Consider the following 18,304-nt stretch of genomic DNA (forward strand, 5'->3'; position numbering starts at 1 on the left):
CATCTCGGAATACTACTCAGGCATCAAAAAAATGAAATCTTGCCATTTGCAATGACATGGATGGAACTAGAAAACATGGGGACTCCATACCTACTTTTTTTGATTTTATTTGTTTTTTATGAGTTGATTATTTTAGATTCCACATATAAGTGATGTAATGAAGTATTTGTATCTGACTTATTTTACTTAGCATAATATTCTCTAGATCCATCAATGTTGTCTCAACTGGCAGGATTTTCTTCCATTTATGGCTAAATAATATTCTATTGTATCCTTTCTTATTCACTTGTCAGTAGATATTTAGGTTGCTTTCCTGTCTTGGCTATTATGAGTAATGCTGTGGTGAACGTGGGAATACAGATACCCCTTTGAGGATAGTGATTTCATTCCTTTGGATATATACCCAGAGGTTGGATTCCTGGATCATACAACAGTTGCATATTTAATTTCTTGAGTAACCTCCATACTGTTTTCCATAATGGCTGTATCAATTTACATTTCCACTTGCAGTGTATAGGGGTTCCCTCTGCTCCACATCCTTACCACTTGTTAGCTTTTGTTTTTTTGTATTGTTTTTTTGTTTGTTTGTTTTTGGATAATTGCCATCCTAACTGGTGTGAGATGATATCTTATTGTTGTTTTGATTTGCATTTCTTTGATGATTAGTGAGCTCATATCCACTTTTAATTTACTTGAACTGGAAGCGGCATCTGCCACTTCTGCTCTTATCTTATTGGCAAGCACTAGTTACGTGGCTTTAACCTAACTGTAGAAGGATTGGAAATATGAGGGAGTCTATGGATGGTTGGATTAGTGATCTATGGATCATTGACATCTATTGTTCCCAGTGGTGATGGCAAGGTGAACATAGGCTTCAGTGGCAAGCCACCCACTGTTGGGAAACCTTGGTTTTCATGGTGAAAGGCTTATACTAGCTAAGTTCCATTTCTCCTTCCTTGTACTTATAAAAATGTATCTTTATGACCACTGACAAAGTATTTAGACCATAGATAGAGGCCTTTGGAGATTGACACATTAAAGAAAATTTTTTCATAATAATGATAAAGGGGGGGCTCCTGGGTGGCTCAGTCAGTTAAGCATCTGCCTTTGGCCCAGGTCATGATCCCAGGGTCCTGGGATCGAGTCCCATTGGGCTCCCTGCCTAGCGGGGAGGCTCCTTCTCCCTCTCTGTCTGCCCCTCCCCACTGCTCATCTGCTCCCTCTCTTTCTCTCATGCTTCTCTCTCTCTCTCAAATAAGTAAATCTAAAAAAAATAAAAAGGTAAAAGAATAGTATAGTGAACAGTGTTATACCCTTTACCTTGTCTGTAAGACAGCTGGTGTTATTGAAATTCTCGTTAATTATTTATAACTTCAGTTGGTCTTAAGTCTTCAGAATGGAACTGAATAACCATAGCACTACCTTAGATGAGTGAGATTTAGGGAATGGATTTAACATAAGCCTTTTGATGATTTTTACACATTGGCTGGCAGTCTTAAAATTGACCCTTGTCTGCTGTATTTGTCCGATATAGTTCTTGAAATATATGTTGGGTTTTTTTTTTTTTTTAAGATTTATTTATTTATTTTAGGTTGAGAGAATGCACATGTGACTGGGGGTAGGAACAGAGGGGAGGGAGAGAGAATCTCAAGCAGACTCCAGGCTGAGCTTGGAGCCTGATATGGGGCTCCATCTCAGGACCCTGAGATCATGACCTGAGCTGAAATGGAGAGTTGGACACTCAACCCACTGTGCCATCCAGGTGCTCCTTGGAATACATGTTTATAAAGAATGATTATTATAGATTTTAAGAGGAACAGACTAGACTTTAAAACCAATTAATTAGTCTCTTTCTCTCTCAAAAAAAAGAAAAGAAAAAGGTCTCTTTTTCCCTAAATGCTTTATGGATATCTTTCCATAATTTTTTCCTTGACCAATTTAACAGCTTTTCAATGGACAAGATTTTTTTCTTTCCTTTCCTTTCCTTTCTTTTCTTTTCTTTTCTTTTCCTCTCCTTTCTTTTCTTTTTTCTTTTCCTCTCCTTTCCTCTCCTTTCCTCTCCTTTCCTCTCCTTTCTTTTCCTTTCTTTTCCTTTTTCCTTTCTTTTCCTTTCTTTTCCTTTCTTTTCCTTTCTTTTCCTTTCTTTTCCTTTCTTTTCCTTTCCTTTCCTTTCCTTTCCTTTCCTTTCCTTTCCTTTCCTTTCCTTTCCTTTTTCTTTTTCTTTTTCTTTTTCTTTTCCAGTGCTTTACATGAGTGGCTGGTACATTGGGAATGATTTTCTCAATAATGTAAACTGAAAATAAATATTTGCATGTAGTGTGCCAAATCTAATTCTTTTTCCCACCAGCCAAATAATGCCTTCTAGATTCTAACTCCTGTGTTGTAACGTCATTCACACATAGTCTTTTACTTTAGTCTTTTGCTACTGGTGTTTTATAAAGGCAGTAGCATCTTTTTTTTTTTTTTTTTAAGATTTTATTTATTTATTTGTCAGAGAGAAAGAGAGAGCACAAGGAGGGGTAGTAGCATCAGGCAGAGGGAGAAGCAGGCTCTGCACTGAGCAAGGAGCCCTACATGGGACTTGATCCCAGGACCCTAGGATTGTGACCTGAGCTGAAGGCAGACGCTTAACTGACTGAGCTACCCAGGCATTCTGGCAGTAGCCTTTTGTTTTCATAAATTTCTTTATATCACAGAGCTTGTGAGAGTATAGTAGGTAATTGTAAGTATTTGTTTAATAGTTAACTATCCTATACTTTAGCAGTTGGGAAGCTTTACTTAGTATTACTTTTTCACATCTGCATTATAATAGTTAATAGGGATTAATAACAACCCTGAGACACTTCTAGTCATCCTGTGTTTTATTTTTTGATTAGTTGAAAGTTCCTGACATTCATAAAGTACATGAGAGAAATAGCTAATGTGGTATTTGATTAATGAAAGGCATGCTGTTTGTACACCTGGTTGGATTGAAATAAACTCTGTTATACTAAGAATATATATTTTGTTTCTCACCCCTCACAATATTGTTCCTAGGCAATAGAGATTATGCCAAGGATGATCCTTTGGAGTTTAAGTCTCACCAGTGGTTTGGAGCATCTGTGAGATCAAAACAGGATAAAATTTTGGTAAGTCTTTTGGTTATTTCCTTGTAGGTGAGCTTAGCCAATTTATGTGGAAACATAGGAGATTTTATGTTTGAAAGCTGATAGTAAAACTCTTGTGTTTGGAGAGCACAGTGCGTGATGAGATAAGATAGCTCTGACCAAAGGCCATCCTATCTAAGGATCCCACCAATCCTGCCCTTCACAGACTTGAATTCTGCTACTTTCTGCCTTCATTCCTTCCTTGTTCCTTTCTCCTGCCCCTGTGGGTACTTCCTGTCAGTATGTTTCTATCCAGCCAGCCAGGTTTTGGACTAGTGGGCCTATCCTTAATCAAACACACTAGTANTTCTGCTACTTTCTGCCTTCATTCCTTCCTTGTTCCTTTCTCCTGCCCCTGTGGGTACTTCCTGTCAGTATGCTTCTATCCAGCCAGCCAGGTTTTGGACTAGTGGGCCTATCCTTAATCAAACACACTAGTACCTCTTCTCTTTCAAAAATACAACCACCTTCCCTTTACCTCTTCCCCACTGCTATGCCTCATTACTTTGCTCCTCTTTTCAGAAACTTTTTGAAAGTGTTTTCTACAGTCACCATCTCTACTTTCTTCACATTTTCTTCCCAGCTACTGCAGTCAGGCTCAGGTAGGCATGGCCAAAGTTATTGGCTATCTGGTCACTGAAATCACTGGTACTTGTTCTTATGTTTCTTGTCCTGTCAGCACCATTCAGCAAGGTCAGTTAGCCCATTCTTTCTGAAATGCTTTTCTTCCCTTGGCTTCTGGAACATTGTATTTACCTGGTTTTCTCCCATTTCCTTGCCTGCTCCTTGCAGTCTCCTCTTCTGCTCATCTCTAAATGTTGGGTTGTCCCTAGGCTGTGTTCTGGACCCCCATCTTCTCTACCTGTACCTTTTACGTGGCTGTTCCTATCCTGTCTCATGCCTGTAAATAAAATCATGTGTCATAATCCCCAAATCTATCTCTCTAGCTCTTAACTCTCCTTGGATTTTCAGAGTCATATTTCCAAACTAGCTATGTGGTATTTCCTTTTGGATATCTCCTATATTATTCAAAATGAATGTGGCCAAAATAGAACTCTTATTACCTGCTATCAAAAAAGGAAAAAACACAGGGGCACTGGGTGGCTCAGTCGATTGGGCACCTGCCTTCAGCTCAGGTCATGGTCCTGGGGTCCTAAAATCGGGCCCTGCCTCAGGCTTCCTGCTCAGTGGGGAGCCTGCTTCTCCCTCTGCCTCTCCCCCTGCTTGTGCTATAAATAAATAAACAAACACACACACACACACACACAAAGATAATTGTTTCCATATAAAACTTCCCCAACTTGTTTAGAGGCATGGCTCTCTACCCCATCACCAGTAAGCCCTATCAGTTTTGCTTCCAGAATATATCCCACATCCATCAATAAATCGTTAACTGCACTATTTCCACCCGGTATCAAGCTACCATCATTACCCGCCTGGGTTACTGCAGTGGCTCTCCTCTTTCTGCTTCCTCTCCTGCCCCATCTACAATCCGTTCTCCCTAGGAGGACCAGAGTGAATCAGAGCATGTCATCTTCTTGATTAAAACAGTCAGGTGGTTTTCCATCACTCTCAGAAGACAAATCCCTGCTTCTTCTGGCTTATGAGCATCTCCTTAATCAGGTCCCTGGCTCTTGTCTCTTTGGCATCATCTCACTCCACCTCACATGCTTTAGCTACACTGGTCTTTATTCCTTCCACATGGCAAGTCACTGCAGTTACTGTCTTAGTGTTTTTGTTCCCTCTGCCTATGTTGTGCTCATCTTGTTGATTTTCACTTGGCTAGTTCCTTGTCATTCTGATTTCAGCTTTAATTTCATTTCCTTAGAAAGCCCTTCCCTGTTTTAATTATCTGCATTGTGCTTATTACTGTTTTTAAAAATCTGATTGTGGGGCATTAGGAAAGAATTTGTTTAGGAGCTGAAATTTCAAAGGAGCTTTAAAGGATGTGTCCAGTTGGACATGAAGGATGGGGTTGAGAGTGGGGGCACTCTAGGCAGAAAGCAAAGAAGCAAAAATAAGCAGAAGGAGCAAATAATCCTTGTACATGAAACATCAAATACATTTAGAAAAGTAGCAGTAATCATCTCCTTTCACTTTTTTCAGGGTAAATATAAAATAACCTGCTATTGATGTCTGCAGTGTTTGTGTTAATGTTTTGCTTCAAAAAAGTATTACAGAAAGTTAATTGAACCTTTTTCCAACAAATTAAATTGTTACATTTTGGTAAATTAGTGTTATTAAAATATGCATTATTCCACTGCTTGTACATGGTGGTAAAATCTGTAACTCTGAAAACAAAAAGGTCATAATTTATTTGGAAAGCAGGTAAAATAAGAACTGCAAAGTCTTCTATTTTTTTCTTAATAAATTATTTGCTTTGTAATTTAGGGGTCTATTCTACATGCATGAGAATGCTATTTAGTTAAAATGTTGATTTGATCTGTGACCATCTGCTTAGTGCATAACATCAAGAAAAGTGCTACAGGAAATAGTTTTGCTAACTATTTTGAAAAAAAAAAGTGTGAGAGAAGTACTTTTTAAATCTGTATGCACCGTTGTGGTAAGGAATTCTTGGTATAAGATGGGTTTGATTAACTTTTATTAATGCTTAGGAAGTGTTTCTGAATTCTGGAGTAGTATCGATTGTCTGAAACACTAATTTTTTCCGGGAATTTTTATGCTGTGGACCATCCCCTTTGATTTCAGGCCTGTGCCCCGCTGTACCACTGGAGGACTGAAGTGAAACAGGAGAGAGAGCCCGTTGGAACATGCTTCCTTCAGGATGGAACGAAGACTGTGGAGTATGCTCCATGCAGATCGAGTATGTATAGGAAGTTGTACCAGCTTTTAAAAGAGGGTTGGGAAGCCTAGTTTGTTAAAAACGTGTGTATTAAAAATTATAGACATATTGTGTGGAGTCAAAAGATGCTCCATTGCTTCTCTAACATAGATGTGGGACTCCCTAGGATTGAACATTCTGTTGCAGGAGGTCTATGTCAGGACTGGGGACCTTCCTTTTGAGGAAACTCTGCAAGGCAATTTAATGCATACCAAAGTTTAAGCTTTGGTATAATATATATATATATATATATGTGTGTGTGTGTATATATATATGTATAATATAAAGCTAGAGCTTTATATTAATAATGATGTTAAATGTAAAACAAAATGTCTTAAAGAGCCAGAGTTTAAGGAAGGTGAAACATTGAGCTCAGGACTTGAGTTGGAATTTTACTCCTTTGATTTTCTTTTTAAGTAATCTCTACACCCAACCTGGGGCTCAAACTCAGAACCCCAGGATCAGTAGTCACACGCTGGACTGACTGAGCCAGCCAGCCAGGTACTCCTGAATTTTCCTTCTTTTAAATCAGAGTTTCTCTGTCAGTCTGTTTTCAATCTTACTCCTCTTTTAATGATCTAAAAGATCTCACTTTGTTGTCCAATATTATTTGAAATTTCAGATGAAATTTGTATTGTGACTAAAGGTGATTTTGAGCACTTATAATTTTGGTAATGTTTTTCCAAAGGAGAATCCAGTTCTTTTTTGTTGTTGTTTTTAAAGATTTTATTTATTTGTTTGAGAGAGAGAAAGAAAGAGCATGAGTGGGGGAGGGGGCAGAGGGTGAAGCCAACTCCCCACTGAGCAAAGAGCCTGACGTGGGGCTCCATCCCAGGGTCCTGAGATCATGGCCTGAGCTGAAGGCAGATGCTTACCTACTGAGACACCCAGGCTCCCCTTAGGCTGATACTTTTTATGTTCCTATGATCACCAGATAGTTTAGTAGAGAGAATTAGTAGTAGAAATATAGCATGTAAGACTGTTCCTGCTAAATTCTTTTTTTCCATGTTAGGTGACTTAGGACAGCAGGCCAAAGGAATTGTTCAGTCTTCAAAATTCTAAGCACTTGAACCTCCAAGCAATTGCAAATGATTATTAGTAACACTTATTTCTTCACCCAGCAACTTGACTGACCTCCCCAGAACTGCATTATTTATTAGGATAGGTCAGCAAACACACCTTACCCAGGACTGAGGAGGTTGGCAGCCCTTTACTCAGTGCTTGGCACCATCTGTGTCATCACCTGTATGTTGCTGTTTTGGTCACAGTACTGTTGTCTTTGTGGTATGTGGAAAATGTGAGAACTAAATTTGTGTTTTTAATTGCTGTGTTGTAAAAATGTTCCTATTGTGAGAAGATAATTTTATAGCTATGAGGAATGAGCAGCCTCTTGTGTGCTAGCTGTGTAACTTACCACTTACGTGATGGACATGCTTGTAAAAATCACCCTTATTCTTGCTTGATAGATGTGGGAACTGAAATTCAGAGGGTTGCAAGTTTTTTTTTCCTACATCTTCTAGTAGTGAGTGGTCTAATGAGGATTTGAGCCGGGTCTTACTCCAGATGAATCCTTTCCTTATAATACTAACAATGGGAAATGTTTTCCATTTCAGTTACCTTGGTGTTAACCACAGCTTATCTAAAAAAATACATCCTGCTTTCACAAATACAGGTTTGGATTATTCTGGATGTGTAAGAGTACTTGGTACCCTTCGGAAAGCAAGCATTCTAATGATGATCCATTGTGGATATACTGCTGGGTTAGGCTGGTAGTTTTTGTCCTTTTGCCTTTTCAGTGATGACCAGTTACTCAACATGTATTTAAAGGATGAAGGCAGTATTTGCATGATGTATCTGTTACATAATGCTTTTGTTTATTTGGTTTAGGCACAGAGATTTTACGTATAGATATGCACAGAAATTGTAAAATCTTTTTTTTTTTTTTTAAAGATTTTATCTATTTATGTGACAGAGAGACAGCCAGCAAGAGAGGGAACACAGCAGGGGGAGTGGGAGAGGAAGAAGCAGGCTCCCAGCGGAGGAGCCCGATGTGGGACTCGATCCCCGAATGCCGGGATCGCGCTCTGAGCCGAAGGCAGATGATTAATGACTGCGCCACCCAGGCACCCCAGAAATTGTAAAATCATTATAAACCTTATTTTCTAAAGTATTTAACATCCAAATCAGATCAGCAAACTGGCTTTTGTGAGCCTTTTGTAATAAATAAAATTTTATTGGAAGACAGCCCCGCCCATTTGTTTACATGTTGTTTATAAAGTGAGAGCCGAGTAGTTGCCACAGTGACCATATAGCCCCTAAGTCTAAAATATTTAGTATCTGGTCCTTTACAGGAAAAGTTTGCTGATCCCTGATCAAATAATAAAACCTCAATCTTAGAAAAAGCAAAAGAATAACTTCAACAATCAAAGAGACTGCTTCTTCCTAATAAACCTGGCTTTCAGTATCCCTTGATCATTGTACCTGCTTTTTGGCTCAACCTTTGCAATATGAAGCTACCTACAGGCCCAGATTACAAGGGCAACATGACCAGAGGGGGGGAAAAATGCTCAGGAGCAGGAATCTGAGAACCTGGGTCATATTCTCGCATTTTGCCAACAGCCTGCTGTAGCTATGCGTGATTTACCTAATCACTCTGGGCCATCGTTTCACTTTTACCAAGAGTAAATTTGGTAATTACTGATTCGGATAAAAGACTTTAGAGGTACAGTTTTTGTATTTTGTATTTTCTTCATGCTTCAATAAATTTTGCAACCAGTGATTGATTTTGCATGGGAATGCCAATTTTGAAAGGGCCACATTGCTAACTAGATCACTGTGCTTGCTTTGGTAATGGTAGTTTGTGGGGCTTTATGTTGTTTGTTTGCTTTTGTTTTCAGCAAGACCTGTGTGGACACCCTGGGCATGAAACTTCCTGTCTGTAAGAAATTTCTTTATTCCTGATTATGTTTGCTTTTGGCTTTTCATAACTATCTATGACCCAGTGGCTTTACACAATAGGCCAGGTGTCTTTCTTTCTAGAAGTTCCAGAGCCACGAATGATGTAACTTAAATACTTTCAATTCCAGGCTCAGGCTGGGTCCTTTGTTCCTTCTACTTTCTGGTGACATTATTTGTACAAAGATTTTTCTCACTTAGGAAAACTAGTTGCCTTTTCTTTCCCCTTGATCGTTACTCATAGGAAATAAGTACGCCGTTGATTTGAGATCATGCAGGTTAATGGTGTGGACACACTGGGCTCAGATCCATGCTCTCTTATTTAGTAGCTGGCTGACTGTGGTCAAGTTACTTAATTTCTGTAAGCCTTCATTTCCTTATCTGTAAATTGTAAATAATAATGGTATCTCTCATAGGATTGCATAAGATTTTCAAAGATAATGCCTTGGAAAATGCTTTACTACAGTACGTGGCTCACAGTAGGGGTTTAATAAACATACCTTAGCTGCTCTATCATAATCAGTAATATTATTTATATAATGCTGTCAGGCTTGACAAATGGGAGAAATCTTATTCACCTGTAGGAATAAAAACAAGCCTTCACTGAAATAGCTTGTAGGTAGCATAAAATTTTTTACGTTGGCATAAACACTCAGTTTAATACATACCTGTTAAGAAAATTTTAAAGGACAGTCATGTTTTCTAGCTGGACATTCTGGGAAACCAAATAAAGCAGATAAATATACAGTATGATAATCAAAAAGGGATGTCTTTATAAGTGGCCTGAAATAGTTCCCCTGAATACAACTTGAATAAAGGAAATAAACGGCTGACTTGAGGTCAGAGCAGAATTCCTCAGTATGATTCACTAGATACTGGAAACCCCAGCCCACATTTTCCTATTCCCTCCTGGTTAGAAAAATTTACATTGGGGTTGCATTACACTCTTGAGGCTATTTTCTAAAACAAATTCTAAATTTAGTTATTAAGTGTGTAATCTTGGGGCAGTTCCCAGGTTTTTAAAATGTGTTCAAAATTTTTGATGGGAGTATTTGACAAAAATTTTTGGAAGTTGTCCTTTCAGTTGTACTGAAAATAGATATTTTTGGTTCCTGTGTTTGGGTGGGAAATTTAGTAATACTCTAGCATAGTTATTTACATATTATAACATTGGCTCCAAGAATTCCTTGATAACTAAAGACTAGTATTTTCATTGTTCCGTGTTATCCTCAAAATAAAACAAGGGAGAGTGTTCAGGTTCAGCCTTACCTGTATTCTAGGTACAGTATTACTCATGATTAGAGTTAATTTAAATTAATTGGCTAACTGTCCAGAAATTGTCTGCTTTTGTGAGAACTACAAAATAAAAGGTAACTACAGAAGATTCTGACTGTTGACTCTCTAATCATTTGGAAAATAATTGAAAGTGTCATGTTTAAAGATGTTCACGTTCATTAAACTGCAGTTCTAAATATGTTGTGAAGATATTTCATATTCTGCTCTTTGCCAAACATTAAGTTAGGGTCTGGCTGTCTCCCAAAATTCTGAACTACGTTTTTAATAGATTTTTTATTGTTGTTGGCTATAAAATGTATGTGTAGTAATTATGTATTAGGAATGTATGTATCTCTTCGCTAGTATTTGTAATAAATTTGTCAAGACCCAAGCTAGCAACTGTAGGGTAATAATAGGAATTTAGTATTGAAATTTTTAGCTTGTAGATCAAAACTCATCTTTGTTTTATGAAATCAAAGTAATGGATCATAACCAGTAATTTTTAAAAAATGGAATGAAATAAAATAGAAAATATCAGAATATATTGTACATGGTAAGAGTGATACTGTTTTGTGAAATTTTGTCTTATTTATGTATCTATTAAATATACACATAATATGTATATGTTGGGTTGTATGGGTTACAATATATAATCTTGCTGTGGGTTGTGGTTGAAAATAAGTTTTAAATCCACCATTTTAGGTGATGTTTCTGTTTCCTGGTGACCATTCCAGGTACTTTGATCTCTTGCCATATCTGAGAAAATGGTGCTGATAAAAATGCATACTAACTTTTGTAGAATGTGATAATAACTCATTAAGTGTCTGAATGAATGAACATTCCTAATTCATGGTACATTATCTTATGATTACAGTGATATAGTTTTTCTCATGTTTTATTTTATGTTATTTGTTTGTTTTTGGGTTTGTGTATATTTCCAATTTTTTTATTTTAGAAAATATTGATGCTGATGGACAGGGATTTTGTCAAGGAGGATTCAGCATTGATTTTACCAAAGTAAGTTCTCATTTAAGACTGAATGAGATTCAGATCTGTCTCATCATCTAAACCATTGTTAAAAATTAATTGCTCAATATTTAAGCTTCTCTATAACTATTACCTGTTTTATGAAAACAGCTAATAAAAATGACCCATGTGTTTTGATATTCTTTGCCTTATGTTATTCTCTCCCTAGCAGGCGTTACTTATTTGAAATAGACATCAGAATGGGAATGGAGGACGGTAGAAGATCTCAGTAGATGCAGATAACCATTATGACTTAATATTAAAATTTCCAGTTAGATAAATTTATATAATATTAAAGTTTTTCCTGTTTGACTGAAATTGATTTTTCAGAAATCTTGTCAGTGGGAGCTTTGTTACAAAATTATAGTGTAGTTACGAAAAAGCTGAGAAACATGCACTTTTGCCATCTATTGTGTGCCTCCAGGCACCAAGTAAAACTGGAGCACCTTAATTATTGTAAAAAATCTCATGTGTGGCTCTGTGTATTTTTCACTAAGCTAGTATGCTCTTCAGAGTTGATAGTTTTTATGTTTTCCTAAAATAACAATTCAGTGTATGTTTTCAAAAGAAAATTCTCTTAAGTATTTTTCTGTCATTTTCTTTTGTGTATGTGGTTTTGTTTGGGTGGAATATATGAATACTTTTAATATCAAATTGAGAATATTAATTATGCCTAGAGAACTCTTACATATATTGATTAAAAGTAGAGCTTCCTTAGAGAGCTTACTATAGCTTTCTTAGAAAATGCCTTAGATTTATTAAAACAATAGAAACTATACAATTATGTGATTCAGAAAATTAATAAAGCATTTTCTTATTTTTTGAAATTTGTATTTTTACTGAAATCTTTTTCTAGATGAACTATAATTATAGTTAACTTTCTTTACTACATAATTGATTTAAATCACTCAATTTGAATTCATAATTCAGAATTTACTCATAATTACTAATAATTCAAAATTTGAAGAAGTAAAACAAAGAGAAGTATATTAATAAATATTAGCTTTAAACTTAAATGAAATATTTTCAAATAGGTATTGTTTCAAAAAGAGTGTCCATGTTTTCTGTGCCTATGCCTGTGCAACTATAACCCCAGAAATATTCTCGTACCATGAATATTCATTGCTAAATTAACTCTTTACTTTCTTCAACTCTTTTCTAAAAGATATCCTTTTAAGGCAGAAAATTTGGAAGTATCTTTTTCATAGCCAGGGCAGGAAATTGTCTGTTGAAATCTTCTTAGGGCTGTATATATGTTTGGAGGGGGAAACCTATTTTTTTTCTCTCCAGCAGGAAGAAATTTCCAAAATATGCTCAAACACTAAATCCAGTTTCCTTGAATTAGATACTTACAGTTTGTTACAGATACAAAAAATGCTAGTCAAGTGTAATTTGTATATATAATACACCCTGAAAAGTTTATCAACTTCATTTCCTTTTAGATCTGCAAGACACAAAAAATAACTTCTCATTAGCCAAAGAATTTTTAATGATTATTAGGAAGGAAACTTGCCTATGTAGTCACAAGTATAATAGACAAAATCAATGACTTTTTGTCTTTATTATAACTCAAAAATATTGGCAATAGTACTTCATAACAAGTATGCGAAGCAGCAGGTCTGTAGAATAATTGTGTGTGTGTATTTGTGTATTTTCATGTATTAAATGCCATTATAACTCTTTATTGATTTTTATTGTATTTTATTGTATTTTAGAAAAGGTGCAGTGAAAATTTACTGAAAATGAGTTAGAGTTTGAGATTTATGTTTTGTTGTATATATACATGTATATATAGCTTTTATCTATATTAAATGTTAGACGTGTACGTATGTATAGCTTTTATGTGTATTACATTGCTTTCAGTTTTCAAACTACCTGTTTTTAAATATGTATCTTTTTGTTTGATTTAATCTAGGCTGACAGAGTACTTCTTGGTGGTCCTGGTAGCTTTTATTGGCAAGGTAGGTTAATATTTTTTTTAAATTACTTAGTCATAATGGTGTATAATCCTTGCTTGCCTTATATGCCTATGAGATTTTTCAAATTATTTTAAAGAAGGAAATTGAAAAATACAATTTAAGTGTATAGTCACTATCTGTTACACAGTATTCTTTTTTAAAAAGGACTGTAATATCCTATATATAGTATGATATATAGAAAATAAAATACATGGCACATTGTAATATATATTATATATATTCCTAGGAGAAAATAAAACAATATTTTTAAAGTAAATTATAAAGGAAATCTATAAAGTAATTGAAAACAATTTATTTTTATTGCTTCTTCATCTCTGTACTCACGAGGCGATGATGTAAGCGTTAGGAAGTGTGGAACTGATCGATGACAGGCAAAGTGTGGCATTCTGAAAGCTCATGGTTTTAAAGTATTTCGAATTTGCTCATTAGAATATTTAAGTGGTTATTTTCTCATTAATTACTGACATCAAGAATGATTTCTTTGTGTTTGGGGAGTTTTTAAAAGAAAGGATCTTATTAAGTTTCAAAAGAATGTAATTAAACTGGCATCAGTATAAAGATAAAACACATTCTTCAGTCATTCTGGGAGGCCCAATAAAATTACCATCTGTACAAATGCATAACAGATCATTTGCTGACAATTTGAAAACAAGTAACCATATTTGCTTACTTGCTTTACTTTATGTTTCATTTATTATTAGGTACACACAGTTATTTAGTTAATATATTCACGTTTGTTTTCTGCTAAAAAGTGCTGTTTACAAGGTCAGAACTTTTGTTTTTTTGGCATTCTGATTTTCAAGCATTACCAGCATTTGGAAGAACTGGAAAAACCTATGACTATATTGATGTGCAAGTACTTTCTAAATCCGAATTTTACTTCTGTGCTCTACTCTATGTTTTCCTTACTTGCTTTTTTATAGGAGAATGCATGCTTGGTTTTGGTTTGTAGAAAACAAAACTAAAGAAAGAGATTTACTGAAGAAAAATAGTAAAGAAAATAAGAAGGAATGAGAAATGGGAATAAGTGAAAAGTTGAAAGGGATGGTGAAAGAGAGAATGAAGAAAAGAGAAAACTCAGGGAAAGATGGATCAGCATACTAACTGAAACAGAAGAATTTGAATTTCTATGAATTACACATCTATTGGAAAATGAAATGATTTAGGAAAATCGTATTGGGTTTTACAGTTTTAAAATGAAAACAAAAATAGTTCTAATTGCATACAAGATTAAAATAGGAGGTATTAATGCTTTCTAGTAAGATAAAAAACATGGATTTATGTTTTTTCTTCAGTGCTAGTTACATCATTCAGTGGAGTGGAGGGAGGTGTCTGCTGGGAAGGCCTGGGAACCAAAGATTGAGTCTGTGATTCTCAGCCAGGACTGCTTGTTACCTCTGCCTTTTTAAGAGACACAGCTGTGAACATGTTTAGATGACNTATGAGTTTTTTTTTTTTTTTTTTTTTTTTTTAAGATTCTATTTATTTATCTGAGAGAGAGAGCACAAGCAGGGAAAGTGGCAGAGGGAGAAGAATCAGGCTCTTCGCTGAGCAGGGAGTCCAAGGCAGGGAGGCTGAGGCAGGAAGGCAGGATTTGATCCTAGGACCTCGGGATCTTGACCTGAGTCAGAGGTCGTCTGCTCAACCGACTGAGCCACCCAGGTGCCCCTAGATGACAAGTTCTTTTAATTCCTTGAGTATTATGCAGTGTCTGTTCATTCCTATTTAAAAGTTAGGACTGATACAGACAATTGATACTGTGTTGATTGGAATTTTATTATAAATGGTCTAGGATATGTAACTGAAAGACTCACTGGCTTGGCAGAGAATATTTTGTTATAAGATTAAAATCTGCACATTTTACCCTGAATTAATAAGTATGTCAGAATGAACTTTGCCATAGATCTCAGAATTATCCCTATACAAATAGATAAAATTATAATGTTTTATTCAAAAGAGATGATGGGATTTTCCTGTGTTCTTTGATTCAAGAAATAGTTAACTGAATTCTTGCTATGTGTTGGGTACTGTTTAGGCACAGAGGATAAAGTATTGACCCAATCAGAAGGTTTTCCTACCCTAGAATCAACTTTTGTGACCGGACAGATTGGAACAGACGATAAACGTTAGCTATAAATTTCTTTCGGACACAGCAGAAATGAAGAGATTATTTTCTTCATGACATTTGATAAATTACCTTTCTTGGGGTAGGGAACAATCTGATTTTTATGTAGTGCTCTAGCTTTCTTATCTACCTGATAACTTAAGGTTGTGAAGAAAAGTGAACTCACCCATTCAGGCCTCTTCATAAAGGTATCCAGATAATTTGTGGGAAAAAAAATCAGTTGAATCAATTACTATAAAAGTAAAAATATTTAATTGTTTCAGTAGATTTTTCAAATTCTAATGGATTTGTTTGGGAAACAGCCCTTGATTTTATTATTCCAGTTATTTAACATCGACTTTTTTGTGAATTAAGACAAATGCTGTATTCATAATTTTTGTTTACTATCAGTGACTAATTTTAAGAACTAGCTTGAATAGAAGTAATCATGACTTTAGAAATATCAAATTTCAGATTTAATATTATGGAGAGTTATTTAAGGCTAAGAATTAGAAATACTAATCTCTAATGCTATTTTTTGTGTGTATGCAGGTGCCGTGTATCGTCTGCATCATAAATCCCCATTAGAAACTTGCTTTATGTATATTTTTCAGGTCAGCTCATTTCGGATCAAGTGGCAGAAATCGTATCTAAATACGACCCCAAAGTTTACAGTATCAAGTATAATAACCAGTTAGCAACTCGAACTGCTCAAGCTATTTTTGATGACAGTTACTTGGGTGAGTAAAACCAAAATATGGATTCATTTTATGGAGTTACAGTGTTATTTGTCCTAATTTGCATATGCTACCTTAAGCAGGAAAATCTTTTATGTTGAAATAAATTAAGATTTTTTATTTTAAATATAGAGAACAGGAATGTAACAATTTCACATTGTTATTGAGTACTTAGGTTATGTTATATTTCAGTAGTGGAAATTGAAGAGTGGTTATTTATAAACTAATAATAATAGATAACTTTTGTGTTTTTAATTTATTATTTATTTTTTAATTTAATTTTTTTTTGAGAGAGAGAATGTAAGTGAGCAGGGGTTGGGGGAAGGCAGAGAGAGAGAGAGAGAGTCTTAAGCAGGCTCTAAGCCCAGCGCAGAGCCTAAGGCTGGGCTCAGTCTCACAACCTTGAGATCATGACCTGAGTGGAAATCCAGACTCTGACGCTAAAGTAACTGAGCCTCCCAGGCACTCCAATAATAATAGATAAGTTTTAAAGTGTGCTCACATATTCTAGGCATTGTTCTAAGTGCTTCATCTGTATTAATTTAATCTTTACAACAAGTCTATGAAAGTATACTGCTGTTCCATTTCGTAGGTAAAGAAACTGAGGCACAAAGAGGCAACACAGCTTGCCTAAAGTCACTCACTTAATAACTTCCTGTTCTAAGATTCAAGCCCAGACAGTCTGAGTATTAGGTTTCTGTTCACTATGTTATTCATGATATTAAACTATGATCTTTAAGATTTACTAAGTTTTGTTACCTCCCTTTAAATTTCTCTTATTAAACCAAGTACACATGACAGAGATAGTACTTTGCTGATTGAGAAAGTCTATTTGTTGCTCCTTTAAGATGAATTACAGATTTACCATTTTTTAAAAATTGAAGTATAACTGACTTATTATTATATTATTTTTACGTATACAACGTAGTGATTTGGTATTTTTGTATATTGTGAAATAATCATCACAGTCTAGTTAACATTTATCACTACGCACAGTTAACAATTTTGTTTTCTTGTAATGAGAACTTTTAAATTCTACTCTGTTACAACTTTAAATATACAATGCAGTATTCTTAATTATAGTCACCACATTCTCATTACATCGCATGACTTATTTATAAGTGGGTGTTTGTACCTTTTGACCACCTTCATGCATTTTGCCCATCCTTCACCCCCTGCCCCTGGCAATCTCCAATCTCTTCTCCATATCTATAAGGAATTTGCTGTTTTTAACTGACTCCTTTGTAAAATTGATAAGGCAGTCTTATTTTTCTAATAGAGATATACTATTTGAGTGTTTAACTGTTTCCTTTAGATCCATTTACCGTATACATATAAATCTGTTACCCCTAGAGAACAAAATATTACATGACTAAGGGAATTATTTTGACCCTTGAACGATGCAGGGCTTAGCTGCATCAAGCCCCTGCACAGTCAGAAATCTGCATGTAACTTTTGACTCCTCCAAAACCTAACTAATTGCCTATTGCTGACCAGAAGCCTTAGCAATAACATAAACAGTCAATTAGCACATATTTTGTATGTCATCTGTATTCTATACTGTATTCCTACAATAAAGTAAGCTAGAAAAAAGGAAATGCTAAGAAAACCATAAGGAAGAGAACATACATTTACAGTACTGTACTGTATTGAAAAAAATCCATGTATAACTAGGTTTGTGCAGTTCAAACCCCTTATTCAAGAGTCAGCCCTACTTGAAAATATTTTCAAGGAAAGCCTACTCAGCAAGTATGTTTGTGCCCTGACGGTGTTTCACATTTTGTTCCCCCTTTAGGTTATTCTGTAGCTGTCGGAGATTTTAATGGTGATGGCATAGATGGTATGATGCCCTTAAACTATATTTAATCCTTCTTTAAAAATATAGACTAAGCATTTGAAACAGGTGGCATTGAAAAACCTCAGCAGTTTAGGAGTTTGAAACCATTGTCGTATAATGTAACAAGAGAAACGAGGGAGATGTTGGTACATTGACTTGAGCTTGGTCTCTGTTAAACTTTCTCTAGCAGCCGCTGAAGGTTGAGCCGACTGGTTGCTGGGGGCCCCTGTGTCTTCCCCGTCTGCTCCTTTCCAGCCCCTAGCATTGTAGTTTTTCTGCAGCTTCTTTGTCCTCTTGGAAGGGCTTAGTTTCTTCTTTCTGTAGATGTAATTTGTAACGTTCTGGGCTCTGCCTGTAAGACTGTTACCCCATCCTCTGTTTTTCCATCCATCTTCCTTCAGAG

At 35.6% G+C, this 18,304-nt stretch overlaps 1 protein-coding gene across 2 annotated transcripts in view; it reads left to right on the forward strand.

Annotated features, from left to right (window-relative positions):
• Positions 1–18,304, forward strand: part of ITGAV (integrin subunit alpha V) — a 93,135-nt gene that overhangs the window by 36,080 nt on the left and 38,751 nt on the right. For both annotated transcript variants that reach the window (XM_034654827.1, XM_034654826.1), the window contains exons 3-8: positions 3,037–3,128; positions 5,856–5,970; positions 11,174–11,235; positions 13,160–13,205; positions 15,942–16,067; positions 17,860–17,904. In XM_034654827.1, coding sequence (XP_034510718.1) covers positions 3,037–3,128; positions 5,856–5,970; positions 11,174–11,235; positions 13,160–13,205; positions 15,942–16,067; positions 17,860–17,904 — 486 coding nt within the window. The remainder of the gene's footprint in view (positions 1–3,036; positions 3,129–5,855; positions 5,971–11,173; positions 11,236–13,159; positions 13,206–15,941; positions 16,068–17,859; positions 17,905–18,304) is intronic.

The sequence above is a fragment of the Ailuropoda melanoleuca genome, chromosome 2 (genome assembly GCF_002007445.2).
Source record: "Ailuropoda melanoleuca isolate Jingjing chromosome 2, ASM200744v2, whole genome shotgun sequence".
In the NCBI taxonomy this organism is placed as follows: Eukaryota; Metazoa; Chordata; class Mammalia; order Carnivora; family Ursidae; genus Ailuropoda; species Ailuropoda melanoleuca.